Source organism: Marmota flaviventris, chromosome 8 (genome assembly GCF_047511675.1).
Source record: "Marmota flaviventris isolate mMarFla1 chromosome 8, mMarFla1.hap1, whole genome shotgun sequence".
Classification (NCBI taxonomy): Eukaryota; Metazoa; Chordata; class Mammalia; order Rodentia; family Sciuridae; genus Marmota; species Marmota flaviventris.
In genome coordinates this window covers 5,921,678-5,949,554 of record NC_092505.1, presented here as the reverse complement: position 1 = coordinate 5,949,554, position 27,877 = coordinate 5,921,678, and the positions used below count along the sequence as shown (strand labels likewise).

The 27,877-nt window shown below is 49.1% G+C and overlaps 1 protein-coding gene across 3 annotated transcripts in view; it reads right to left on the bottom strand.

The window, feature by feature from the left end:
• Positions 1–800: 800 nt before the first annotated feature.
• The window catches only part of Erg (ETS transcription factor ERG), a 99,518-nt gene continuing 72,441 nt past the window's right edge, over positions 801–27,877 (bottom strand). For 2 of the 3 annotated variants that reach the window (XM_071615031.1, XM_071615029.1), the window contains exons 4-10: positions 20,255–20,458; positions 19,392–19,472; positions 17,635–17,706; positions 10,427–10,495; positions 9,739–9,795; positions 9,057–9,104; positions 801–3,533 (exon numbers count right to left, since the gene is read on the bottom strand). In XM_071615031.1, the coding sequence (XP_071471132.1) occupies positions 3,013–3,533; positions 9,057–9,104; positions 9,739–9,795; positions 10,427–10,495; positions 17,635–17,706; positions 19,392–19,472; positions 20,255–20,458 (1,052 nt within the window). In that variant the 3' untranslated portion in view covers positions 801–3,012. The remainder of the gene's footprint in view (positions 3,534–9,056; positions 9,105–9,738; positions 9,796–10,426; positions 10,496–17,634; positions 17,707–19,391; positions 19,473–20,254; positions 20,459–27,877) is intronic. The other variant, XM_071615030.1, reaches the window with a different exon arrangement.

The following is a 27,877-nucleotide window of genomic DNA, read 5'->3' as shown; positions in this document are numbered from 1 at the left end:
ACACCAAATGTAACAAGGGCATCAGACGGGGAGTGGCGGTGAGGCCTTGACTGAGGTTTGGGGATTTCTCCAAGTACGAAACCCCAAAGACTGTTTAAGGCAAGAAGAGAAGACAGAGCCCTTGCCAGCAGGAGTGGAGTTGTGCAGGGACTGTGATCATCAACAAGGAGGAGCCAGGAAATGCGGAGAAGCCTAGAGAGAGGAAGGATCATGTAATTGTGAAATTGATCCAGGGGGGCTTTGGAATTAGATTGTGACAGGAGCAGAGCACCACCATTATTTCAAGACAACTTAAGAATCATTTATTTGGGGGAACTCAGTATTATCATGTTATCCTCAAATTATCCCAGTTGCTCACGCTTGTGGCTAATAACTGAATTTGAGGGAGGGGTTTTGAGAAATCTAACTTAAAACATCTGTTAGAATTGAATATGATAATCATGTCTTGTTTTTATTATTTTGCTCATATTACAGTCTTGAAAGGGAGAATTGAATGATTAGCCAAGCAAACTTGTATTTCACACATGCAGAATGTAGGTGAGCCTTGCATTTGCATTCCAAAATAGAAACGAATGCTCTTTTCCATTAGGACTGTCTGGGTCGCTCCCTGCTGCCAGCTTTTACCCTGCTTTTCCTCATTGTGTCCTAAGGAGATGCAGGCCCTCTGTGGGCCTTTCCCGAGCTGCTGCAGAATGATTGATGGTTGGGCTCCTTTCCATCCAAATAATGAGGGATGTCTGAAGCTTTGGTAATCGTACCCTACTGAGTTTCAAGACCGTTGCCAAAATATGCACAGCACAGAGGTTTGGCAAGTTTGTTTAATCATAGCAAAAGGATTACAAAGTGCAAAACAAGCCCCGAAACCGCTATAAAATGGCCAATTTAAACTGACTCAGGCTGAGAAGGTGCACAGGCTTGCTCCTTTTTACAGGTGACTTGCCTCCCCTCTCCAGAATCGCCTTCACCTTGGCCAAGGTGGGCCGCACTTGTGACACAAAGAGAAGGTGTTCTTCAAGGAAATCGAGTTTGGATCACAGAAACAGGATGTGAGAGGAGAGCTGGGAAGTTCAGGCCCAGGGCCGGGGAATCACAAAACCACAGTGCCTGACTATTCTGGCATGGAAGGATCAGAGCACTAGTCTAGTTGATGAGGACCCCAGAAGGAAGCTACATGGCAAACTTAGAAGCTATCCCTGAAGTGAAAAACTGCAGCTGTCCATGATGATTCACTGACCAATCGTAACAACAGCTTTTGTTCACAGGAGTGGCTTGTTCACCATTCTGCAAATGTTTTATGATCATAGCAGAAACTAGGGTGATTTGTGGCCAGTGCTGCACTGGAATTTCTCAACTATAGCCTCAGTTTTAGAAGCCTCTTTCCCTTCTAGGTGTACATGTGGAGGTTTCACGGTGAAGCTTTGGGCCCTTCTGTTGCAGATGGTGCTGGGAATCAAGGTGGAAGCAAGAGGGTCAGGAGGGGCACACATCACCTGTCCAACATCCTGTCTGCTTGGTCCCCACTGGCATCAGTTCCCGGACAAAGTAAAATTGTAACACAAAACCCACAACACTCAGCACAAGTTTCTATTAGGCAACTTTCGTCACTAAAAAAGTGCAGATGCAGACTCCTGTGTAAATCTGATTTGCCATGCTAGGCCAAGCTTATTTTATTACATACATTCTGCATTCTAAGAACTAATAACTTCATATTGTAAACATTAAGCATACAGAGTTAAAGTTCAAGGCCACATTGTATCATTGATTGTCTCTTTTTTTTGTGTGTCGTGTGTCTTTGGCTGGCCGAGATCAACTCGTAGTGTATAAATGCATAAGTTATATAATTATTATATAAAAAGGAAAAAAAAAACACATTGACTTGTATACTTCATTCTGACAAACGCACAGCGTTCGCGACTCGAAAAGGAAAACTGGACCCCCACCTCCCCAAAATGCCTTTGAGATCTGATTGTGGTGGCCAGAGGCCAACTCTTACCTGACCCTGTGGGGCACAAGGCCCCTACAGAATGCTGAGGTCCTGAACGTTTCTTTTAAATATCAGGCAATTCCAGTTAAATTTTTCTTTTGACAAACAAAGAGATGGCTGTTTTGGTTCTTAATTCTACCACTCCCCTTCCTCCATTACACTGGGTCCTTTCTGGTAACACTGGGTTTGGTATAACACTGACTGCATTAAACCTCAGGTCTCCACGAATAATCTTTCTCCACCAAAAGTGTCCTAAATCCAGTCTTTGCTGCTTGAAAAGTCTCTCCCACTCCTCCTCTCCTCCTCCTCTGCTTCCTCCTCGTCCTCCTCCTCCAGCCCTCTGTCTACCATAACACGCCCACTCTATACACATCCGCAGTCCCACCATTTGGCTCATAGTTCCTGCAGTCCTGTAAAGGAGATGGAAACTTTGGGTTGTCTTCACAGTTTGAGAGAGCTGACAGCTGTCTATCAAATGGAACAAATCGGATTCCAACTGATGCAGCAAATGCCGAGGAGCCCCGGCAATGTCTGTTGCGGGGCCACAGTCTCTCTCGTCTTCTTGTTTTGGCTTTGATATGTTTCTATTTTAAATACAGGTAGTTTTCCTTAAAATGACATTATAAACGGTAGGTTAGGCCAAGACTGTGTTATCTCTATTGCTTTAGTTTAAACCTGGGTCGCATGAGCGGGATCCCACATTCTACTCTACAGTTCATACACTACTTAAGGCCACTTCCTTTGGCACTTGTCCTCAGGACTTCCTGCTTGCTGCACACAATGTCTTTGTCACGGTTGGTCCACAGATCCTACATCCATATGCATTACACTTTGAGCATCTTATTTCTGTAGTAACACTTTAGTAACTCCCTCCCGCCATGAGTCTTTGGGTCTCTTCCCTGGCTCCCTTCCCCAGCCCATCAAGCTTTTTCCTCCGGCTTGAGGCACTTCTAATTCATGTTCTCCGACAGAGTTTGTGGCAATTGATCGGCGATTGTACACTGTTGGGAAAGGCCTCCATCGAGAGGTTAGTAGTAAGTGCCCAGGTGGGAAGGCATGTGGCCGGCGGGCAGCCTGGTGTTCGGGTATATGCCCCCAGTGGGTGAATTCCAGTAGGGGTTTGGGGCAGCAAAGAAACTGGAGGATGTGACGGGGAGGGCTGGAGGGTGGGGCGCCACAAAGTTCATCTTCTGAGGGTGGGCGTGGTAGGAGCCCATGTAGGGGAGGTCTGAGGGGTACTTGTACAGAGAGGATTCTGGCGGGTGGGGCTGCAGGGCCTGGGCGATCCCGTGGAAGTCGAACTTGTAGGCGTAGCGCTTCCCGTGGACTTTGGTCATGATGTTCTTGTCGTAGTAGTAACGGAGGGCGCGGCTGAGTTTATCGTAGTTCATGTTGGGTTTGCTTTTCCGCTCTCCCCAGCGCCGGGCCACCTCGTCGGGGTCTGTCATCTTGAACTCCCCGTTGGTGCCTTCCCAGGTGATGCAGTTGGAGTTGGAGCTGTCAGACAGGAGCTCCAGGAGAAACTGCCAGAGCTGGATCTGGCCACTACCTAGTGAGGAGGGAGGACAGAAAGCACCAGTGAGAACAGGCTCTGAGCGGTGGGCACCTACCTGGCCCGGGGCAGCAGCTGGCGCTCTTCCCATGCCACCCAGATGCCATGGGCCAGGCCTTCCCCCATCCTTCAGCAGCTGGGGTGTTCCTGCTCTTGTCCTGTGGTCACCCACTGCTCCAGAGAGATGGCCTGGATGGTCAGGGGCTGCTCATCTCCCCAGGTGTCCCCTGGTCAGAATGACCCAGGAACTACAGGACAGCCCTTTGCCTCAAGAAAGGACCTACACTGTAGGTCTGCTCCCCACTCCCACAGGACCAGGTGGAAGCTGGGGTCCAGATTCAAGGAGGCTTTAAGAAATCTGGAACCTCCTTAGTCTCCACGCTGCTTCCTCAGCCTTCCCTGTTGAGAACACGCCTTTGACCATGACTGGCCCAGTAGCCTCATCCCCAGCTCGACACCTAGGAAGCTGACCTTGGTCATTCTCAGGCTCATCTGAGAGATCCAAGTCCCCTATGGAATGCAGGAAATTCACATGGGGCAAAGTTCAGGTTGGTTCCATCCATTTCTGACTTCCTTCAGAGAACAGCCAGGTCAGCCTGGTGTTTGGGGGATGGAAAAGCTAATTTTTCCTATTTTCTAAGGCAGAGAATGCCATTCTGTGGATGGTCATAATGACTTAATACTATTTATATTGGCTAGGTCAAGTGAAATAATAAAAGTCAGATTTCGGAAATGAACATCTAAATGTTTATGGAAAAAAATAGAGAATGGAAGTAAACACTGTTATTTCTGACAAAACATTTTGCTGGTGCCCAGAAAGCAATTCTGTCAAAACTTTTCCTAACACAGAATTAACCCACTCAAAATGAGGAAGTTCAGAAAAACGTTGGCTCCATTTCAAACCAGATCACCCATTTCCAGTACAGAGGCCAGCAGAGGGCAACGGAAATCCACGTGCTGGCCACACCGACTGTGAAGCAGTGTTCCCGAGAGAAACCCCCCAACGTTACACCGCGGCAAGTCCTTCTGGGCAGCAAAGGAGACCGGCCCAGAGTGCTGCCACTCAGCTGCGAGGACAAAGTCGGGATTCTCTCCATCCATCGCAAGCACATAGAGATGGCCTTTGGTTTTCTTAAATCAGAGAAATTCCTGGCCCTGTCGTTCTGACCATCATGCTACAGTGCTTTAAGTCCACTCACGGCTCCCTAAGGAGAGGTGATGTAAGTACTGACAGCCATCACGAGCCCAGAGAAGCTGAGCTGTGTGGCACAGGCTTTAGAAGCTTTAAAATGGATGAGAGGTGGGTCTTCTCAAAACCCCACTACAGAATTATCTTGGGCTTAATGCCAAAAAAAAAAAAAAAATTACCTTCTTTAATATGATAAATAGGATCAATAGATGTGATAAAATGATTAAAATAACTTCAACTGGCAACTACTCAGGGAATTGATGTCATGTGAAAATCAATGATAAATTTTTTTTCCCATAAATTCTTCCCATGGCTCCCTATATAATTGTCCAACTCATAAATCCTTGTTTCCACTTTGGCTACATGGAAGTGGTTGTTTGTGAACTCATCCTTACTATAGCATCGTGAGAAAGGTCAGCTTTTAAAAAAATACATCTATTCTGGAAAAGATGGTCTTTAGCCGGCAGTACATTTGAAACATATTAACAGCTTGTAGCTCATCGCAATGGAAGTCTCTGCTTTTTCGGAACTACATATACAAACTGTTCCCAATCAAGTTGTGTTCCTTCCAACATTTCATTAATATGCATTTTTAAAATACAAAGAATGGTATGAGAGAACCATATGGTTTTAGTATATATATTGTAACCAAAGGATTAAAACTTGAAAAAAGAATTCCACAGTTGACCTGGGAATAGGAAAAACCATGGATGTTTGATTTAACAGTCTAACATATGCTTCACTATAAACATATACAGTTGTTTGAAAATAAATATTCAGTGTCAACTTGCTCCCATAGAGCAACTCCACAGATCTGCATAAACACACAGACCTGCCTACACAGCTCAAAGAGCACTTGGTGTCTGTTCAAGCATTGTCGTCACCTCTAAGAAATGTGTCCCTCACCCACTGCCCCCACCAACATGATGGGAGGGAACCAGTGGGGGATTGTGGGCTCATACCTCTCCTGCCTCTGAGGAGCTAGAGAGTGGGGGTCTACATCCAGGGCAGGAAACTCAAGCTGGGCAGACAGGCGTGCCAACGGCCTGCTAGGCCACTTCACCCACTGACTGGCAAGGCACTGGGGTCAGGCCTAGGAGCACCCCAAGGCTCTGTGGAACCAAGAGATAGGGGAGCAAGATTCAGCAGCTTCCAAACCTGAGAATTAAACTACAGACGTAAAACTCAGTGCAAGTTTGAATGAACAGCATAGAATTTAACACGCTATCGGCCTCATTAATTGCTAAATTTAACACTCTGAACCAAATGCTTTGCATTTCCAGTGTAGGCCGCGAAGGCTCTCACTGTGCAAGAACCCTCAAGGACACACAGTGGTAGGTGACAAGTCACTGTTGTCTCCCAATAGTCAAGAAAAAGAGGAACATCCTAGCAACGAAGTAGAAACTTAGCAAAAAGGGCAAGAAACTAAACAGTCCCCAAAACATAGCAAGGCAGAGTGTTGCAGGTGGACACTGTCCCACTGTCCCACTGAGGCCTACAGCCCTCAGCTGACCAGAACCAAGGGCATAAAGAAAGCGAACAGCATGCCCCAAAGTGGCAGTGGTCTGGGGCCAGTTTTTACAGAAGGTGGAGGAGGTGCAGAGAAGCACAGCACAGCTGGACCCTCTGCATGGAGGCAGGGGTGTCTCCATGGGAGCCCCTTCCCTGAGCTCTAGAGCTGGACGACAGGTGAGCATGTGTGGGCCTGGGCTGCTCAATCTTGGCTTTGCTGCTCATGGGACTCTGGGGAACTCCCCGGCTCTCTGCACCTCAGTTGTCTCTTCTGCAAAGTGGGTGGGACAGCAGAAGGCCCACCTTGCAGGTCACTGTAAGAATGAACTCAGTTTGGGAATCTCATTATGGTTGTCTGGGCTGGAAACCAGAGTGAGTAAAGGTGTCTCTTCACTGAAGAGGAAGGGGACTTGCCCAGCAGCACTCTGCTGGCTCTTCTGACGCTTAAGATATTGGTGTTTTCGGAACTTCCTGAGATCCTCTGAAAGCTTACTCTGGGCTAGGCACTGTCCTAAATCCTTACAAGTGACACGTTAATGCCCATAGAATCATGAGATTAGCCCATTGGAGCCACAGGACACTGGAGCTCAGAACTGACTTTGTTGCCCACGGTGGGCAGAGGTTGGAACCCCGGCCCCAGGCTGCCGTGCTCAGTCCTGCACAAGCCGTTGCTCTCTGGCCTGGCTTCTGCACACCCCTCCGCAGTCCCTCAGGCCCTGCTAGGACTGTCCCCTCCCTGAAGCTTGGTGAACTCCCACTGGAAGAACACACACTCCCATCCCCTGACAAACAGCAGGACTTCCCCAAGAAGCCTCAGCAAAAGCAAGGTGCTAATAAGCAAGTTGCGGGTAGTGCGTGTGGGACCAGAAACAGACTAGAGACAGGTTTCAAAGCAGGCCTCCCATCTTTTTGGCTGAGTGACTCAGGGAGAGTTACTTGACTTCTCTGATCCTCTGACTCTTCTTTTGTAGGCTGGAGATAACAATCTCCCAGGGCTGGCAGGAGGCACAGAAGGGCTCAGAGGCATCGGTACATCCTGTGGGGGCATCTGTGGGAGCTGCTGGACTGCTGTCTCACACGATGGATGGTGTGAGCGTTCCCAGAGTGCTCAGCTTCCACACGCTCCGTCTTTCTAAGCTGTCCTAAGAACATTGCTGTCAGATCCGTCTTCCTGGAGCATGACTGATTATAATCCTCTCAAAACACAGCCATTATTTTTATTTAAATGGTTATGAGCCAGTTGCAAACGGAAGGCAGAGCAGAGGGATGGGGAGGGACCCCTGTGGAGACCTGGGGTTTTAGAGAAAGGAGCCTGCTGCTCTGGCCTGGAGCATTATACCAACCTGCATCCGAGGCCAGGGCCACCTCTCTTGACTCTTGGCATTCAGGGACTCTAGGAATCATGGATGAGCTCCTAGTTTGAGCCCAAGGCTAAAGCAGTGAAGGAAACAGTCCCCTCTAGCTACTCAGCTGCTTAAAAGGCATTTGTTGAATTAATTAGTGCTGCCCACAATTCCATGTCAAAGAGCCCATTGCTGGTGTTTTCCAAGCAGGGATTCTTGAGCGGGGAAGGCCTCCACCTGAACCTGAACTTGCTGGCGTCCCAACCCATTCTGCCTCAGAGTTAGGCAAGGCACACTGCAGCCTGGACTCGCCCTGTGACTGACCAGGACATCTCGCACTTGACTGCTGCTGAGAACGTGCCCCAGGTGCAGTGCACGCCCGGGGGCCTGCACAGCTGGTTCTGATCTGAACACAAATGGGACGATTGGGTTGGCACGGAAACATGAGGACAGGTGATGTGCTGTAGCCAGACGCTGGCTACAAATGGACCAAGGAGGCATTTAAACTCCTTATTCTAGTGTTTAGATTCAGAAACAGAGGATGGAAGAGGGTCCTACTTTGAAGTCTTGTGGTTGTCATTAAGAGTCTCCTTTTTAAAAAAGATGAGTTATTTTATCTGCATGTGTGATGGATTGAATTGTGCCCCCCCCCCCCAAATTCACATGTCAAAAGTCTTAGCCCCAGAACCCTAATTCCTATACCTGAAATGCGTGTGACCCAAATCCACCCATCACAGTCTTAGCCCCCAGAGCCCTTGTTTTTACAGAGATCATTAAGTTAAAGTGAGGTCACTGGAGGAGGCCCTATTTCAATGTGACTGGTGTCCTTATAGAAAGGGGGAATCTGGACACACAGACACATAAAGAGGGAAGATCATAAAAAGAGATACAGGAGCTGGATGCAGTGGCACACGCCTGTCATCCCAGAGGCTCCGGGAGGCTGGGGCAGGAGGATCGTGAGTTCAAAGCCAGCCTCAGCAAAGGCGAGGTGCTAAGCAACTCAGGGAGACCCTGCCTCTAAATAAAATACAAAGTAGGGCTGGGGGTGTGGCTCAGTGGTCGAGGGCCCAAGTTTAATCCCCGGTACAACAACAGCAACAAAAAGACATCGAAGGAGGGAGGGCGGCCTGTGGCAGGTCCTCCCTCACAGCCCCCAGAGGCTGCCACCACGCGTGTGGACGTCAGACCTGCAGCCTCTGGAGGATTCTTTCTGTTATTAAGCAACCTGCTCCATAGTACTTGTTACAATAGCCCTAGAAAAGTTACAGCTTAGATTAGATCACAATGCTCTTCGCTGAAGCTAAGAATCTTAATTTATACCCCGACCTGTTTTTCCCCTAAAGCAAACGATCCAGTGAAACCTGAGACTACAGTTTGTTCAGCTGAAGGAATTTCTCACCAGTACACGCTTGCCTTCACAACAGCCAAAACCACCTGAAGAGTAATGTGTGCGAACAAAATCATCAGATATCTCACCTGGGTTAGCAAGGCGGCTACTTGTTGGTCCAAGAATCTGGTAAGGATCTACAGCAGAAAGACAAGAAGTCAGATCCAAAGGCATCACTGTGACTTGGTACCCTGAGTCTGCGGGCTAACAGAACCGATTTCTGTATTTCAGAACAGAAATCGTTCCCTGTCCCCAAAGCACCTGCCTCCATCTCCTTTAGGAGGTGCCACACGGAATCCCAGAGCTGCTTCTTGCTAAAGGCTTCCTAGGTAGTAGCAGGACTTGGATTCCCAGATTCCGGAAACCTGGCCCACAGCTCCCTCTAACCCAGGACCAGAACAGGGCTATGAACTTGTGCTGAGGGCCCAGGCTGGCCATTTCAGCTCAGGGCCACATGGACCTTCCTCTGCTTTTCCACCTGCAAGTGAAATCGTCCTGGCCCTGGGGCACCCGGCACAGGAAGTAAAGTTAAATGAATCTGTAGATCTCAAAGGCAGCCTGCACACAAATACTTTTTTTCCCCCCATTTTTCAGCAAAATCTCAAGTCATCCCAAAAGAGTGGACAGACTGTTTGGCCCCTGGTTTATATATGAAACTGTCGCAAAGAAGAAAGACATAAACTAAGTTCTTTTCAAAGATGGCATGTTTTAGACGTTCCCTGCTGGGCCTGGGTCCTCTCTATGCCCATCCGGAGGGGTCCTGAAACATACCTAGTTGAGGACGTTGGTCTTCAGTTTTGGGCACTGTGGAAGGAGACGGCTGAGCAGCTGGAAATTCAAACACACAAAAAGAGAACTGGCTATAACTTAGATTTGGTTTGGCCACTCGTCTTTGATGTTGTTGATTACATAATGATTCCATCAATTACTTTCATTATTAAGACAATAATCTGACTCTTTTAACAAGAAGCAACTAACGGTGAGGACAAATTTCCCTTTCCATGAGATCAAATGAAGACATTGTAACAAAAAGAAGGATTTAAATTTTCCATTATTTAAAAATTTTGTGACTACCTTATTCCTTCCAAAAATAAAAAAAGGAAGAATTTGAGACGTTTTATAGAATAGAAAAAAAAATGATTCGTAATGTAAAATAAACAGATAAAAGAGAAACCATCAGGAAAATAAAGTGAGGCAGAGCCAAAATTAAGGAAAACACCAGTCGTTGGGTCTGTCCTCAGACATCTTGTCAAACACGCACCTCATTCCCTCCTTTCTGTTCCGAAGGTAGGTCTAACCCAGAGAATCACAGCATTTACAGTTGGTTGTGCTTTGTTGCCAAAGGAATAAGCCAACCACTTGTTGAAAATCATAGATTAATTAAATTGTCATTTACTCCATCAGCAGTCACACACACCTGGTGACATGCAGATCAAGGCAGAGGGAGACAACTCTGTACCTTTTGACTGAGGGGTGGGGTGGCCATGACTGGTCCAGGCTGATCTCCTGGGAGGCTCATAAGGTAAATCTGGAAAGACAAAAAAGTTGACTCAAAAACCCAATAATGCAATTTTTCTAACAGATTTAAAAAAAAAGATTTTATGTTTATTAGAATAAATAGCTTATAAGAAAGTCTAGTAATAGAAAGCAGCATTCAACCTATGTGCCATAGGTCTTGGTTCTATGTACAAATTATACTTTTGTATATTTTGTTGGCATAACAGAATGTACAAAATTATACATTCTCTCTTCCATTTATCTGAAAATTCCTATTGGCAGATTCCTCCGGAGCTTGCTGACTCTTCTGAAGCATTTTTTCTCCAATCAGAGGTCGAGGCCATGTTAAAGTTGTTTTTTGTTTTTGTTTTTGTTTTTTACCATCTAATTTGTCCTGCTTGCATCTTGGACAGACCCAAATCCACCCCTCTATTGGATGACCCTCCCAAACAGAATCCGCAGCTTAGCTGATTCACCCACTTCTTGTTTGTGGTCTGCATCAAAATCCATCAAGAGGCATCTGGACTCCTCCTTCCCATCCCTAGGAACCATTTCTACCTTCGATCCTCACATTTGTGAGTTGACGCCCGTGGTTTCCTCCTATTTTTCCATCTGTTTACACTGCCAGTCGTAACTGGTCTAGTTATGTTTCTAGGCAAATGTCCATTCTTTCCCCTTTTCCAAACAAATTTAGAATGTCTCTAAAATTAATTGTATGAAATGAATTAGAGGACATCACAAGAACTACAGAATTGCCCCACAACCTATTTAATGATGACCTTCAGAGCTAAGGACACGTCAATGAAAATATGTCCTGGGTCCTTGTTTCTTAAACCATGGTCCACGGACCAACAACATCAGCAGCACTTGGGAGTTAGTTAGAAATGTCAAATCTTACTCCATGATTTCTTCGTGTTTGTATGGTGATCTCACTTGTCCATAAACCTCCATTGCACTTTGCAGAGTAAATCTAATAACTGTGTTTCTGCCTCCTCAGTGTGAGTTCTATTAATGAGCACCAAGACTCTATGTTATTTCAAGTTTCTTTAAAAAATATATTTCAAAAATATTATTATGCCTGCTCTCACTCACTATGCATATGCAAAGCTGTTCCTCCTGCCATCTGATTACAGAGTCATTTCACAACTGCTTCTTGGATCCATGGGCCTCAGTTCAATGCAAATGCCAACCTGGGGCCAACTGAAAGCCATAGCCATAGGTGTTCTCCTTCCAGACAGCAGGAGATGGCTATAAAAATCTCACTTGGAGGGCAGGCAGTGCGGTCATCTTTAAGCCTCTCTTTAAACAAATCATTTAATCAAATTTAAAAATGGCATTGGGGTGGGTCAGTCTTCAAAGAGCTTGACCAAGTTGCTGAGCATGTGTCTCTTCATATTTTCATATCCCAAAGAGAGCAGAAGTGATATGTGATGTGAAATCCAACACAGGATTGCCTTAATTTATTTGGTCTGTTTGGCTGCAAGCATTGCGACTGGGGTGGTCTCTGAAACCCTACCCTCCTGAGCTTTGAAGGGTTAGATAATTTTTCTTTTTAAACTTGCTGTTGCTCACTTTCCTTCTCGGCTGGCAGTCTTGCAGGAGACCTTCAGCTTTTCCCACCCAGCTCCTCGGAGTTTCACTTTTCTGGAGTTGGGATTGCACGTGGGAATTACATTTGCAGCCGCTATCAATTTACAACTAAATTTCAACCTAACTCTCTGGGAGCATTTTGCACTGTACAGATTCTAAAAAAAAAGGTTAGCCAGAGTCTCAATATGAGAATTGTCTCAGAAAGAAGACTCTACGAGTAATGCAACATCTACCCCGATTCATGAGCAGACAGGCACATATTTACCAAATGAAAAAGCAAGATACCATGGAAATATGTCCTGGATCCTTGTTTCTTAAACTGTGGTCCATGGACCAACAACATCGGCAGCACTTGGGCGTCAGTTAGAAATGTCTAATCTTACTCCAGACCTACTGAGTCAGATTTGGCATTTTAATAAGATTCCAGGTGACCTGGGTGCACACTGGAGTTCTGAGAAAGCCACCACTCGGGAATTTCCTTGGGTCCTCTTGATTCCACATTCTTGCAGGTAATGATTTCAGAATGCTCTCTGGAGGGTGCCACTACAAATTTCAAAGATGGCCGAGAGCTCTAGAGCGCCTGCTTCTCCCTGCGCCGGGGGACTGTGCCTCGGCTCTCGCTGGCGTCCCTAGGTAGCTCAGACACGACTGCGAACCGAAAAGCTTCGCAGATGAAGTGTGACTGGAAAAACATCAAGCACCAAACTATGACTACAAAAATATTTTCAAACTCTTTATTCATAAAAATCCTTTTTAGGATGAATAAACACGTCCTCTCCTCCCTAGATAATAAGCCGGGGCTTGAACACACCAGACAGCATCGAACTCTCAGCCAAATGCTTGAGACGTCGCTAGGCCCTGATGGACGTGTCCATAAACACGCTGCCACGGCAGATAAGCTCCCTTTTGTTTCCTTCATGACATTCTGGGCTGGCCTTCCTTGTCAGATACGGATCACATGCTGTGGCACGGAGCTGCCCTCCGTGGGACGTGACACTGGCAAGCGCTGACACTGGGGACCACTGGTGTGAGGGACACAGGGTGATGGCTCTAGCGCCACACCAGGGTGAGTAGTTCCACTCTTGGTGCCCTAAAAAGTGACGTCCCCGGCAGGTTCCGTGGGTGGGAAAGCTGCCGTCTGGCTTCGTTGTGCTCTTCCACCGGCACAAGACAGGGTTTAGGAGCTAAACTTCATCAAAACGACTTCCCAGGCATCTTGGGGTGACTGTAAAGTGTGCTACACACCGTGATCCAGACAAGAAATAATGTGACGGCACCAGGGAGCCTGGCGGGTGCTGCTTCTCGACACCCGAGAGAGATGGAGGGGTACATTTCCTGGGAACAGGATGAGTTTCTGATTCTGGGTGAGGCTCCTTCCCACGGCATCTTCCCAAGACATCAGCAAATCAGGATGTCCGGGCTGCCCTTCCCAGGAAGGCTGAGTTCTCACCAAGTTCTCGGTTCTCCTTCCCCCCAGCTCACTGAAACGGAGCACACTAGAAGCCTCCCGATCACTTCTGCCTTTTAAAAGTCCAGAACCAGGATCACAGAAGAGCTCACTTGCACAGGATCCATGCCCGGTTTGCAAAGCCACTGCGGAGGCCCCTGGCAGGGCTGGCTGAGAAAGGAGGAGACTGGCCCTCTCCCACATGCTCGGATGCCAACGGGGAAGACAAACTTGGAAAGACTGAGAGCTATTTCCCAGATTCATTCTATAAACTCCTGTTCAGTGGAAGAGATTGAGAGTCAGCCCTCAAGTCATTAAGCTCATCTTTCTTGTCTTCCTCCAGATCTTCCTAAAGTCTTCTAGAATCCTGTTTGCATTCTCTTCTTGCCCAGGTGTGCAGTTCTGTGGTTCTGGTATAGCTATGGGGAAGCAAAGAACACCTGGAACATCTGCTAAGATGCATTCAGGCTTTCCCCGGCACCTGAGAGCTGGCGCACTCTCCCACCGTGCTTGGTCACACTGAGCAGCACTGAGCTGAGAGCGCCAATGCAGGGGTGATTTAAGATCCCAAGAAACTCCCAAAGAACAGCAGCTTCAGAGTAGAAATCAAGGCTGTGTGTGCAGGTCACACTCTTCAGTCGCCTTTGATAACATGCAGATGCTCAGCCAGATATCCGAGTTGTCATGGTGATGCAGGAGGAAGGAAGTGCTAGTAGAATGTCACCCTTGTGACAGAACGGAGCTTCGTAGGACTGCTCCTACGAGACCAGGCAGACGGTGCATCATGAGGTCGAATACTTTGCAATGTTCTGTGGCTCACACCTGTTTTTATCCTGAGATCTCAAGGGGCTGTGGCTTCAAAAGGAGCAGAATCAGCAAAGGAGAAAAGTGTTTACAGAGGAGGGGGAAAGGGTTTCTGGTAGCAATAACTGTGACAACTGAAAAAACACAGTACTGTACAATAATGACCATAAAACCACAGTATGTAAATAACGTGTCTCTGTGCCGATGTTTTATAGAGACTGATCTTAGTGCTAACGCAACACAGGGGTCATGGAAGGTGTGTTTCGAATCAGGAAAGTACAGGGACAAGTAGGGGCTAGAAGGGATGAGGCATGAGCAAAGGAGGGGAGCACCAAGCAGAGGTGGCCACCTGCAGGGTCGCTGAACAGTCTTGGCCAACCATGAGGTGGGACTGAAGGACAGGGGCTCTGGAATCAATGATTCACTGAGGAAGTTCAGCCATGAAAAAAGGAAAAGGCAGACTGGGATAGCAGCCCAGGAAGGGGTGACCCAAGGCAGGAGGGAAAGGAGGCAGGGTGGGGAGGGGGCACCAGGAGGAGGACTGGACGGAGACACCTGCAGGTGGAGGGGCCTCACAGAAAGGAGAATGCTATTCAGACTAGCACAGCGGGAAGACCATCATCACGCTTCTCCTACAGGGACTCTGCGGTGAACAGCCGAGTGCACAGAAGGGTCTCGACAGACTTTCTGCTAGGAACCTGGCTTGGTTCAGGGTCAGCACAAGGACGCCAGCCAGGGTCCTCTGTGCCTCATCCCATGAAGATCACAAGGGTGTAGGGGACAGGAACTTGGGGCTCTACTCCCAGGTTAGAGTCTAAGAGTTAACAGTCATCTCTTCTGAAAGCCACTGACCACAGGGACAGGGCTAGATTCCCAGTGGTCCTTCCTCCGTGACTCCTGCCACTGTGGGGATCACAAGTACCAGGCTCATTCTCCCTGAGGCCCAATCCCAACCTCTTAGGCCCTGCGGCTGAGTGGCTGATTCTTTGGCGATGGCTGAGCCACAAGGTCAAATCCCTGAATCTGGCCTACAGTAATAGTCCTCTGGCTTCTCCAGTCTGATTTACATTCTTTACAAGTCAGATACCAATACTTGTATGTATTTTCATAATGACAGTGGTAGTAATCAAAATGGGAATTTCTAAAGACAAATCAAGTCCCAGAAGCAGACTGTGCTAATAATAAGGGAGCAGTGAAAGTGTGAGACCTCCCAAGTCTGCTTAAACGATGGGCCCATGGAAGGGCACCATCAAAGCAATGGGTGAAGTTGGAATTTGTCACCCTGGCCCTCCCTGGGCTTAGGGACAGAGGGAGGCCAGCATCTCCTCTGCTGCCACCCTCCTTTTGATACTTCTGGGTGAGCCACAACTTCTGGGTCTACCACATTCCAAAACATGAAGAAAGTATGGCAGGGCCTGCTGTTCTACCAACCAGCTGGTCTGACCAATGGGTTAGGCCAACAGAGTTGGCCAATGATGTGGTCAACTCACAACATGAGCTCACAAGCCCAGGCCTTGAAACTCAGCAGGTGACATCCACGAGATAGCTTGAAACAAACGAGTTTTAAAAGTTAATTCATTCTTTTTTGAGGGGGAGGAGGTACTAGGGACTGAACCAAGGGCCTCATGCCTGCCAGGCCAGCTTTCTACCCCTCAGCTACATCCCCAGCCCAACTGACCATTTCTTAAAGGCTAAATGTTTTGCAGATAAGTTTTACTTTTCTCAAGTATGGATGGAAACATCTCTGAAGTGCTCACAATGTCGCTGCCGCCCTTCCCTGTGTTTACCCCCATGCGCACTTGCTAGCCGTGAACTCAGAAGTCTCTAGAGCCAGAGGCGAGGTACTTGTTTTTCATTTCCAATACACTTGGTGGGGTTCTTTGGAACCAATCTGGTTTATTGCAGACTCTAGGTCCTGTGGGCATATCGATGGCCTCTAACATGACAGGTAAGGACGTGAGCTCAGCCTTCCCACCGTGCTTCCCAGGAGCAGGGGAACAAGCTTTTAATCTCAGATTGGGGGAGAGAAAATCACTAGCAGAGTCCCCATGGCAGTCACAGGGCAGTACAGAGGTAGAAGCCTCCCCAGAGAGCTCCAGGTCCACGCCCGTCCAGCTCCTCACCCCGTCCTCATCATGGGAAAGCAGCCGCAGAGCCACTCGGACCACTTCAGCTGAGGCTGATGCGGCTGGGTGTGGACAGAGTTAGAGGGCAGCCTGGGTCTCGGAATTCCGACACGGGTTCTGGACCCACATTTAAATATGGAGAAACCAGCCAGTGCCCAGGATCACGACCTCCTCCACCGTGAGCTGGCACTAGTACTTAGCTCACAGGTGGTCCTGAAGATGCTGGGGGGATGGTGTCCAGGGATGGCAGCACCCTTGGTCTCAGGTGCCCTCTCCTGCTCACTCTCCACCTGGCAAAGGCCTGGTCCTCCTCGGGCCTTGCCCATCCTGTGGGAAGCTCCTTACACCTCTCAGGTGGGCTGAATCCCTCCCGGCTCCTGCGGCTGCCCCCTCTGGGTTTTACAGCTACAGGGGGACCTCTGCTGTAAGATCCAGCTCTCCAGGTTAAGCATTTAAGAGTCCATGTCTGCTCCTCTGGCTCTAAGTGCCCTACTGAAGCATCTAGAAATTTAAGCATTTCCTCTGGCTCACAGCTGTGCCCTCTGTGGCCGTGCAGGGGACACTCAGCACTGAACAGACCAAAGAGCCCAGTAGGCAGGTGAGCTCTCCAAAGACAGCCAGCCTCCTGGGGTCTGGTTCATGTCTGTAGTCCCAGGGTCTAACTTCATGCTTGGCACTAAGAGACACTCAATGAACGTTTATTTTTGGGTGAGTGACATGTAAATCAATCACCTAAGTGAACCTTCTTACAAGTAAGATTCAGAGGTAAGTATTATCTATCCTGTGCTCCTGCTCTAAAGATTGGCTTCCTGTGCCAAGCTGGGAATTTGGTCACTACAGCTCTGGGGATGCCTCTTGCTTTGTGCTCTCCCCCGAGGACAGATGACACAGTGGTCCTTCCATTAACCCGAAATCACACGTATTACTTTTTCTCAGGCACCCTGGGGCCTTTGTTGGCCATCTGTCTTCAGAGCAGCGAGTTATAGAGCTAATGTTCTTCTAACTCAGAAGTTCAGACTCTCCTGGGTCTTTGAATGCTGTGCTTACACTGGATTTAGTTTTTGAATCAACAGGGGCAGCAATAAGACTCTGGGGACTCATTTCAGATCGGGATCGGCTCTCTGTATCATGGGACTTAGGTCCCGGATGTCAGCGGGACATCTGGGCTCTCTCAGTGGAGGTCACGCGGGGCTGTTGGCGTACCTGGCCTAGTTGTAATTCTTTGCGTGGCTTCAGGATATACTGAAGTATTTGGGAAAATAAAAGCTGCACCCCCTGCAGAGAAGGAAAGACAAAACATGTGAAGGTCTGCGTGGAGGTTGTCCATCTCAGCCTCAGCCAGTCCACCTGCCCTGTGACCACGAGGAGGACCTCCTGGGAGCTGCTCACCAGGCCTCAGGGGAATGAGTAAGACCGGGGCCAGAAACGGGTTCTGCAAGTGCGCAGCAGCCTGCTCTCCCGTGCTCTGTTTGCCGTAAAGCACTTTGTGTTTCAATTTCACAGCTTCTTCCCAGAGCTTCATCTGTGACCCGCCAGCAATTTCATTTTATTTAAAAAAAAATTCTGTGGTGCACATTTTCCCCCACAATTTGTATAAAAACCCATAAAACATTTTACAGATCTCTTAGAAAATAGTACCAGGGACTTAGAAATATTTTGCTTAGGACTACATGGATATCATTAGAAATCAACCCACGGCTACTCAAATGCACGTTTTCTCATTCCCTTTTCAATCAACGCTCATAGTGTCAGCTAAGAAAATTCCCTTTTCAACATTCAGTCCATTTGGAATTCATTGTCCTGCTTTTTGAAGGCTTTTATGTTTAACAATATAAAGTTAATGAATTCAGAGCTTTCTTGAAATTTTCGTTCACTGTTAGAGTTTTTTAATGACTGTGAAGTTATCAGAAAATGTGCGTAGCTCCAAGGTGTCTCCTCAGAGGGGGACATTACTTTGCCCGTTATTTGTTGTTTCTGGCCACAAGATCATTAGCAGGTTGAATTGAAAAGCATTTGTTATGTTACATTAAAAGCATGATCTTTTGAATATAGAATGAGAGAAACAGCAATTTCATCATAACAGTCAAACTAGGATTCACTCAAGTTGCACATTTTCAAATAGAAGGTTGAACACTTGGGAAATGGCTGTGTCTCTCCAGGAGGGTGGCCCCTGAGCTGGCTGGCTTGCCTTTGAGGCCCACCAAGCCTCTAGGCCTTGCTGTTTTCCCCCCTAGCCTGGGTGGTTATGGAGGGTCCCTGCAGGCTACCCAGTGGATGAGCGGTATGTGGCCCTGCTTCCACAGCGACTCCATCAGGAAGGAGGAAATGGAGGCAGATCAAGAGCACACCCACCCGCAGAGAACCCATGCTCAACTGAGCCGGAGGGAAGGGAGGAGGGTTATCCAGAAGGAAGCTCTGGGTTCCACCCCAGTAGGCCATATATAGGTGAAGTGTAGAACCAGTGGTTAGAGAGAGAGAGAGAGAGGCATGGGGTTAATGACCACCGTCCTACTCTCCAGTTAGAGCAGAATTTCCCTCAGAGCCAAAGTTCCAGAAAAGTTACAGACATTCTCTTGACTGCCTTTCCCCAACAAACACGTCTGAGCCAGACAAGTCTGATGACCCAAAACTGTATCAGGAAGAAAAACACAACCCCAACTTGTAGTAAGCAATCCCTTGGGAATCCTAGTGGGGGAAAATGGAGATTACTGGGGATCCCGCTACACCAAACAAGGTGTACATGTCTATTCTGTAGTCAGCAAGGTGGACGCTTTGGGACCAGCAGCAGAATGCTGTAATCCAGCCAAGGTAGGCTGAAGTTCAACCTCCTTTAGACACAAGGACCACCAACTGCCCTGTGTCCTGCCTTCTGATGCCCTGACTGGTCCTGATTTCGCCCTCAGCATGCACCTGCCGACGGGGCCCTGTGCTCCTCCTGGGGTGGGCGGGGCTGGCATTACCTGTGTTTCTAGCGTGCATTAACCGTGGCGAGTTCTGTAAGGCTTTATCCACATCATCGGAAGTCAAATGTGGAAGAGGAGCTACAAGACACAACAAAGAGCAACATCCAAATGAAAAAGACTTCCCTTAATAAAAAGAAAGAAGAAAGAAAAGAGAGAAAGAGAGGAAACCACCAGCCCCGTGCTCCCATCAGGGACTGGGGGAAATACCCACATCACCCGCTCAGCATGTTCAACCCCCATCGGGGCCGCCCTTCTCCAGGGAGAAGTGACTGGCACACTGGGCAAAGCCACGCAGGGGGTCTCTGCCCCTCCACGCTCTCCTGGCCATGCCTGGCGGTGCAGAACTAAAGCCTACCGCAGATGCTCCATTCCCTAGCCTGGTCACCAGTATGCCATGCCCCCTCCGTCCGGTGATGCTGACTGTCTTGATGAAGTGAAAACCTCCCTCCTTGTGCTGGGCTGGGCGTGAAGGGCCCTGGCTCCGCTTCCGGGAAGATTCCCCTCAAGCAGGCACCTGGCTGTGGTGCTTCTATTTCAATTTAGGGCACTGTGGAGACCAGTGAGAGAGTGATCGCAGAATGTGTCTTTTCCCTGGGACACTCTACCTTCCTGCCCATAGGGACCTGCGGGAGGGGGCCCTGAGCTATGGTGGCTTTAAAGAAAAGCACTCACTACTTCTCACAGGTGACGTCTTGTTCACCTACGTCCACGACCTTCTAGCACATTGACCCCTTGGGTCCGAAACAGGCAAGGGGGGAGGGCAGGAAGCTGCTGTCCACCCCTGTGTCTGGACCCTCTGTAGCTCAGGCCCATGAGCCCCCGGGGACAGCCAGTGCTCCTGGTGGGGAGGGGCGGCTTACTCTCTCTGAGGTAGTGGAGGTGGGAGAGCAGGATGTCAGCGTTGTAGCTCGGGGTGAGCCGCTGGAAGTCGTCCTTGGTCATCTTGCACAGCTCCTTGCCGTCAATATTCTGGAATAATAAGATGTCCACATCTGGAAGGCCATACTCTTTCACCGCCCACTCCAGCCACTGCCGGACATGGTCTGTGCTCCACAGCGTGGGATCTGAAAAGGGGAAAAACACCTGCCATCAACCTCTGAAGACAGGTTTTAGGGCAGAGTGTGCCGCAGCCCCAGCCCAGCCCAGCTCCAGCCTAGTCCCAGCCCCAGCCCCAGCCCCGGCCCCAGCCCCAGCCCCAGCCCAGACCAGACCTGCCCCAGCCCAGCCCCAGCCCCAGCCCCAGCCCCAGCCCAGCCCCAGCCCCAGCCCCAGCCCCAGCCCCAGCCCAGCCCCAGCCCCAGCCCAGTCCCAGCCCCAGCCCAGCCCAGACCAACCCCAGCCCCAGCCCCAGCCCCGCCCCAGCCCCAACCCAGACCAGCCCCAGCCCCAGCCCTAGCCCCAGCCCCAGCCCCAGCCCCAGCCCAGCCCCAGCCCCGCCCCAGCCCCAGCCCCAGCCCCAGCCCCAGCCCCAGCCCAGCCCCAGCCCCAGCCCCAGAGCAGCCTCCTCCCTGCTCCAGAAGTGCCAGCCTCAGGCAGGGTTCAGCCCCTGCTCCAGAGTATCTTGGGGGAAAGAGAATTGACTCAGACCACAGAGGTGAGATGTCTTTACATGGATTGTTCTGGAAGGTGAGGATTATGCATACCACCTCTTTTGGGGTTCAGGTAAAGTTTCCCACAGGGACCAGGGATATTTTTAATTCTTTGTTTTTCCATTTACTTTGATTTTAACTTATTCATTTAAAAATGCATAAGACAAAAAGGCAACTTTTTCTTCCTTGACAGACTACTGGGATGTTTGGAGAGTTAGAATACATGTGCAGGGGGATACTCACTATGGATTAGAAAAATAATAAAAACACTGACCATGAATTGGTGGTGAACCCAAACCCTAGCCACATGGCTAGCTGTCAGCTGCCAGTTCGTTTTTTCCTGCGATGAACTGGCACCTGCAGGAGCCGGGCCGGTGAGTGACTTCCACATTCCAGAGCCTGGAGCACAGATACCCCATAGGGTACAGAGAGTGTCTTCACGCTCCACTGCCACGTGGAAGGGGACCCGGGTGCAGGACGTGGAGGGCAGGCCCTAGGGAACCAGAGCAGGTGACCCTGAACTGTAAACAGCCCCAGCTGAGGGTCTCCCCCGAGACTGCTCCCCAGAGTGCTCGGAGACACCTGGGCAGGGAGCAGGGGCCCGACTCCTGGTCCTGCCACTCTCCACTCTCTGGACCCCACCCAGGAGCCCCCTCTCCCCCTGCATCTGCTTCCTGTGGGCCACGGAGCCTTGACCTCGGGCTCTGGACAGGCCCCGGAAGCCAGGCATGCCACACCCTCTGGTCATCTTAAATGAGGAAGTGGCACGGGACACTTTGTAGCCAGATGTCCCACTAACGTTTCCAGCCACCTGAGTGTGCCAGGAGGAACCCGAGTGAGGGTGAGCACAGGCCCCTGCCCATCACCAGGGCTTCCCTCCCTCCCGTCCTTCCCCTGCTCTGGTTCTCACCCTCTGCCTCCCTCCTCCCTTCCCTTTCCTCTCCTTCCTCTCTGCTGAAAGGAAGAAGTCATTTCAAACACAGCAGAGTCTGCCATGCCCCTCCTGGACACCCCAGAAGTCACCACTACCCTGAAGTGAATTCATGCCACATTCCTCTATGAATCTTAATTCTTTACCATATCAACAACACGTACTGTTTTGTGTTTTTTAAAGTTAACATAAATGGTATCTGCCTTGCTTTGGGCCCACAGCACTCTACTTGCAAGATGTAGCCCAGTGAATTCAGGCAGATACAGTCCGTCATGAAGCAGCCCTGGGCCTCCTCTGTGTGAATATCCCCACTGTCTCCCTGCACCCACGTGCAGGAGGCTGCACTGGTCCCCAGCCTTGCAATCACCTGGGAAGACTGAAGACCTGCAGTGCCTCACCACAGAGGTCCTGGTGTACTGAGGCTGGATGCCCAGGTGTGAGAGGCCCCTGCTGGAGACTCCAATGTGCACCAGGTTCAGACCAAACACCCAGCACCTCGCCCTTCAAGTGTGGTCCTCCGGCCTGGGAGCCCCAGCTTGAGGGGGGAGCTAATTAGAAGCACAGACTCCCTGCATCCACCCCACCTGCTGAACCACACAGCACCTTTCCACCAGGCCCTCACTCTAAACTGGGGGAAACTGGCCAGGCGTGAGTACTGTGGTGTGGAGTTGCTGGGACACAGGGGCACATGCACCTGCCACTAGGCCAGTGAGTCGTGGGACACGCTCTAAATCAGCAGCCAGGTGCAGACACTGAAAGCTAAGGGTGCTCTGGTTTTACTGCAAAGAAAACGTCTCCCAAAAGGCAAATGGTGGTGCGAAGAGCAAGGAGGGGGGTTCCCTGATGTACATCTGCTCTGTCATATGGGAACAGGTTGTTCGTCTGTGGAAATTGAGTGTGATGTCGAAGGCTAATGCTGTCCAGCTGACTGAAGTTCAGAAAGCTCTTTGTCCTGGGTCGGGGTTTTACTTTCAGGGACAGCATGCTCAAACCTTTGGGCTGCTTTATTTTTATAGCAAATATGGACTTTTCCTTATCCCAAAACAGATCATATTGATGTCCCAGGATACCCTCAATTGAACTCTTTATTCTCAGTTCTGGGCTGAAGACACTCCAAAACCCTCACAGAGGGACACCCCACCTTCCACAGCCCTACCTCAGTGAGAACCTCTGTTAGGCACTAGTCAATCTGTCCGTTTGGTTTGGTTTGGTTTGATTTGGTTTTGCTTGTAACAACATGGGAGGGCTATTTCCTCGGTACAACTACTTCCTAGAAATTGGTTGATTCTGGAAGTGGATTTTCTCCTCTTCATGTCCTCAAAATGTTGAATAAACACCTCTCCAAAAGTCACGGGCTCCAAGTTCAACGGTGAAGTGCACTGCAGGAAGACAATTCAGAAGAGAAGTCCAGTCTCTCTGGGGTCCCGTGGTGCACTCTTCCTTGGTTTCCCAGTCAATGCCAAGGGTGCTCGTACCTCAGTCAGCTGTCCTTCAGGAGATGAGGTGCAGTCAACCTACGTTGTCCTGACCTCTAAAATGCTCCTGTTCCTCTAGGGGAAGGCTATTCTCAATTATTGCCAAGGAGTTTAAATCTCTACGAACTTTTTGATAAACAATGTGACCACACATTTCCATGTCTTTAAACATGGTCACAGTCCGTGGCTTAAACATCCCATTTCTAGAAGTTCATCCTAAGGAAATACTAGACAATGGCTTTTCAAGGATGCTCTTTGCAGTGTTGTTTATAATAACAAGACACCGGAAACCCCTACACCTCCAGCAAAGGAGAACTAGTTAAGTTGTGGTTCATTTAGGAATATTCCTGTGATTTTAGAAACTAAAAGCTCCATTGCTAAAATATATTAATGGATCTGAAAAAATGTTCAAAGCAGGCTAAGTTAAAAGTTCAAAGCAGTATTGCAATATAGCTGGGTCTTGTAAGTATGAAATCTGTGGGGAAAGAAGCTGGGGCCAGGCAGCAAAATGACAGTGGCTGTGTCTGGAGAAAGGAGAGGGTATTTCAGATTTTTCTTTGCCATTAACTACATTTTCTTTTTCTAAATTTTGGTTAAAATTATTTATAAAAATGTATTTTCTATTTTTAAAAAGTGAAAACCAGGTATTACAAACATCCCTCAGCATTCTCAGGAGATTAGTTCTGTGCCAAACTTGGAGGATGTTCAAGTCCTTTATGTGAAGTGACGGAGTATTTGCACATAACTTATGCACAGCCTCCTGCATAATTTGAAGCATCTCTAGGTCACTTACAATACCAAACCCACGTGAATACTAAGTAAATAGTGCTATTCTACACAGTTACAGAAGTGACCAGAAAATCTCCCTGGATGTTCAGTTCAGACACATTTCTGTTCTCCATATTTCAATACCCGGTTGGTTGAACTGGCAGACGTGTGACTGACGGATAGAGAGGCTGACGGTGTGTGTTCAAGTGTTTTTATGAAATTTCTTTCACGAGTGTAAAGATTTAGTCTCACTTTCTGTTACGTTTTGTTAATACAAATTGTTTTATAAGCAAATGCTGAAAATCGAAAGGGACACTGGCAGAGGCAATGAGGCGTCCCCTCTGACCTGTCTGGGTACAGCCTTTCTGACCTCCTCTGGGTGCTGCAGCGGGGCCAGGGGCCAGGGGCAAGTCCAAGCACAAAGCTCGCAGTCCTCAGTCACCAGTCCCTGCTGTCTCCCCACCTGCCGCCCTCCCTGGAGCCACCCACAGCCTCCTGCCATCTCCAGAACCAACACCCCGTGCCTGTGCCCCACACCAACTACTGCCCGGAGGACTAGCCCCTTCTCCTGCCCTCACTTGACCTTGTCCCCTCCTTGGGCAACTGCCCTGGATGCTCTCACAGGACACATCTTGTGAGCAGAGAAGTGACAATGAGACTGAAGACATGGCCCTGCCCCAGTGACACAGCCCCCTCTGACCCCCAGCTGCCCAGGCCAGGCCTGCATGCTGCAATGGTATACAGTGCCTCGTAAGGTGGGGGTCAGGGTGCTGGGTCCCCGCTGCCATCCACGGGTCACCTTTCACTCCACAGAGAGCCCCAGGAGAGTCTCTCTGCCCTCCTCCACGGGCCTCCTCTCGCTCTGCCCCACCATCACAGAGAGAGATTACTTGAATCCAAGCAGGAGTGACTGAAAGTGAAACTAGAAAGTTCTAAGGGATCAAAATACATCTTCAACGACCCCCGGCACAGAAAACTTGGCCATGAAACACAGGGCTTCACTGGGGCCGGGATACGCAGATTTGCACATTGGGGTTCAGAGTCCTCCATTTACTGAACATAAACTGGAATTTCTGGAATTCAATTTTATTTTTCTGTTGGTAATTGAATGAAATGTTAGGGAACCTGAAAAGTCAGTGAGATAATGCATGTGAAAACACTTTGCCAACCACAACGTGGAGCAGAAAAGGGATTCGTCAACATGTTGGATTTTGTGTCTCAAACTCCGCTAAAATGAAAGAATATATTTAATCGCTGGGGCCACCTCTTCCTTTAAACACAAAAGTCTGATTTGTCGCTTTGTATTAAGGAACTCTTGGAGTGGCCGCTGTCAGAGGAATCACGAACCACGGAAGATAAGTCGTTTTGTTTTCGTCTCCTGCGGCCACTGTTTTGGAAAGAACTGTCATCGCCACTGCGCGTCTCCTGGGCAGGAGGACAGTGAAGCCTGAGCCCAGGGGAAGGGCCACGGTTCCCGGCCGCCTCTCGTGTCTTGGGTTACACGGTAAGAACCCATAAGGTCTCTGACTCCTCTTTCAGGATGTCCGAGTTTTTAAAATGTAACAAAGAATAAAGTGAAGCGCACCATCATGCTCGGCGCTCTGGAGATGCGCTGTCTCCTGTCCATCACGTGGTGGGGTGGGGATGCCAAGGTCAGGTGGTGGCTGGCACTGAGCAGCGAGGTGCTGGAGGAGGTGTTCTTTAAATTACTTTAGGGTTTTCTTTAAAGAAATCTCAAACTGGACAAGAGAGCAAAGGGCGGCAGTTACTCTGCAGCAAATCAACAGAAGCAAAGGCGCTGGCTGGGAAGTCCAGGGCAAGCGCAGAAGGGACGGACTCTTGACAGGGTCCACTGAGGTGTGGGGAGCTAGGGATCATGGGTAGAGGTGTCTCTGTCTGTCCAGAAAGGAAGGTAACTGAATCTAAGAAGGCGTTAGAAGCATTTACTCTAAGCTACTGTTAGTGCTCAGCTACTGACCCCAGCGCCCACTTAACATGGGATTGACTTGTAGACGAAGCCCCCTGACTAGGATGGCCACCATGACCACTCCAGAGAGGACCAACTAAGGTCAAAAACTCCACACACAAGATGACGAAGGAGCTGAACACCTGACCCCTGACTGGCAAAGAGTGCAGGGGCAGGTGCCCGGTTCTCCCGGGAAACGTCAAGCAGTGGTCAATTTGCAGACAGCGCTGCTTCCTGTGCGGTCCTGTGGAGACGGCCACTGTCTCCCTTGAGAGTGCTCTCTGCTTGAGCCTCACTTTACTTTAACCTCCCTGGTGCTCATAATAAAGTTCTCTGCATGACTTTTGGAGTCTGACTTTTAATCTTCTTTCTTTGGAACACAAGAACCGAGGTTTGGAGTTTCAGCTCCCGGTGTTCCGGGGACACAGCACTGGGTGGGGGAGGGCTGAGCTGTTTGATCCTCCATGAAACAGGAGTCTGACCAAAGAGAGCTCCAGTGGCACCAGGAAAATATAAAGTCGGTACTGAAACCAGGCCAAAGGGTGCACACTGCCCCAGGCCACTGCCACCCCTCACCTAGGCCAGCGTAGTATTTCCAAGGCCCCTCTAGAGATGGGAAGAGGAGCAAGATTAAACAAGGGCCAAGGTGGTGTTAATGAAAGTCCTGAGTGTCCTTTTTGTTGAACAATATCAGTGTGATTTAATGCTTTCCTGATATAAAAGCCACCCTCAATTATAAAAAAAAATAATGACAAAAAATCAAATCGAATAAAATGTGTCCCCAAGCCGTATCACAGGCCTGGGGAGGTCTTTGTTTATGAAACCAGGCCCCAGGCCCGTCTCTGTCCAAGACACTCTCAGAACTGCAAAAATAAGACGGAGCATGTCTGCTCCCCAGAGGGTGGGGCTCCCATTCCTGAAGCAGGCTGGACAGAGAGGGCTGCTGGCCGGGGACAATGCCTTTGTCCTCCACAGAGGATGGAGCCGCCACCTCAAGGAGCGGGCCTGCCTTCCAGGCTGCCTCTGGACCCTTCAAAGTGTTGATTTGTGGATCCCTTCATCCTCCTGTTACCGACTGCTAGTTGTACTGCTCTCTGGCCAGCGAATGGGGTCTACATGGCACTGATTTTTAAAAATTCTGGTTTGTACTTTTCTGCTAGCACCATTCATAGCCAATCTTTGTATATGTCTCTTGACATTTAAAATCCATTTCTCTAATTATTAGGTGTAGAGTTCTATAAATAACCATTGTATCAGAATCGGTCATGCATATAGACATATATTTATACACATATGATCAATTTTAATGTCACTGATCCTGCCTCTGGTCTGCAGAGCTTTTACACAGCCCTGTCTTTGGGGTTCCGCCGTCTCTCCCAGATGCAGTCAGTGTGGGCAGATTTGCATTGTCCTGCTTGACTTGGGGTCACTGTATTTGCAGGTTGGCCTTATTCACCATTCGTCAATGTCTTAGCTTTCATCGGTTCCAACGTTTGATCTCTTCCGCTCTCTTGGTTTTCTCCTTTCCGGGACTTCCATCCGATCACACAGGATGCTGTCATCTCGTCCTTCCTGACTTCCAAGTCGGCAGCACAGATGGAAATTTCCACATTGTTCCATATTCTGCATCTCCATGTCACTGTTTTGTGCCCCGAGTAACGTCCTTGTGTCTACTTTCTCTAATTCACTCCTCAGCTGTTTCAAGTCCCTGTTCCACCCGCCTCCTGAGTGCACGTCATGCACCTATTTTCACA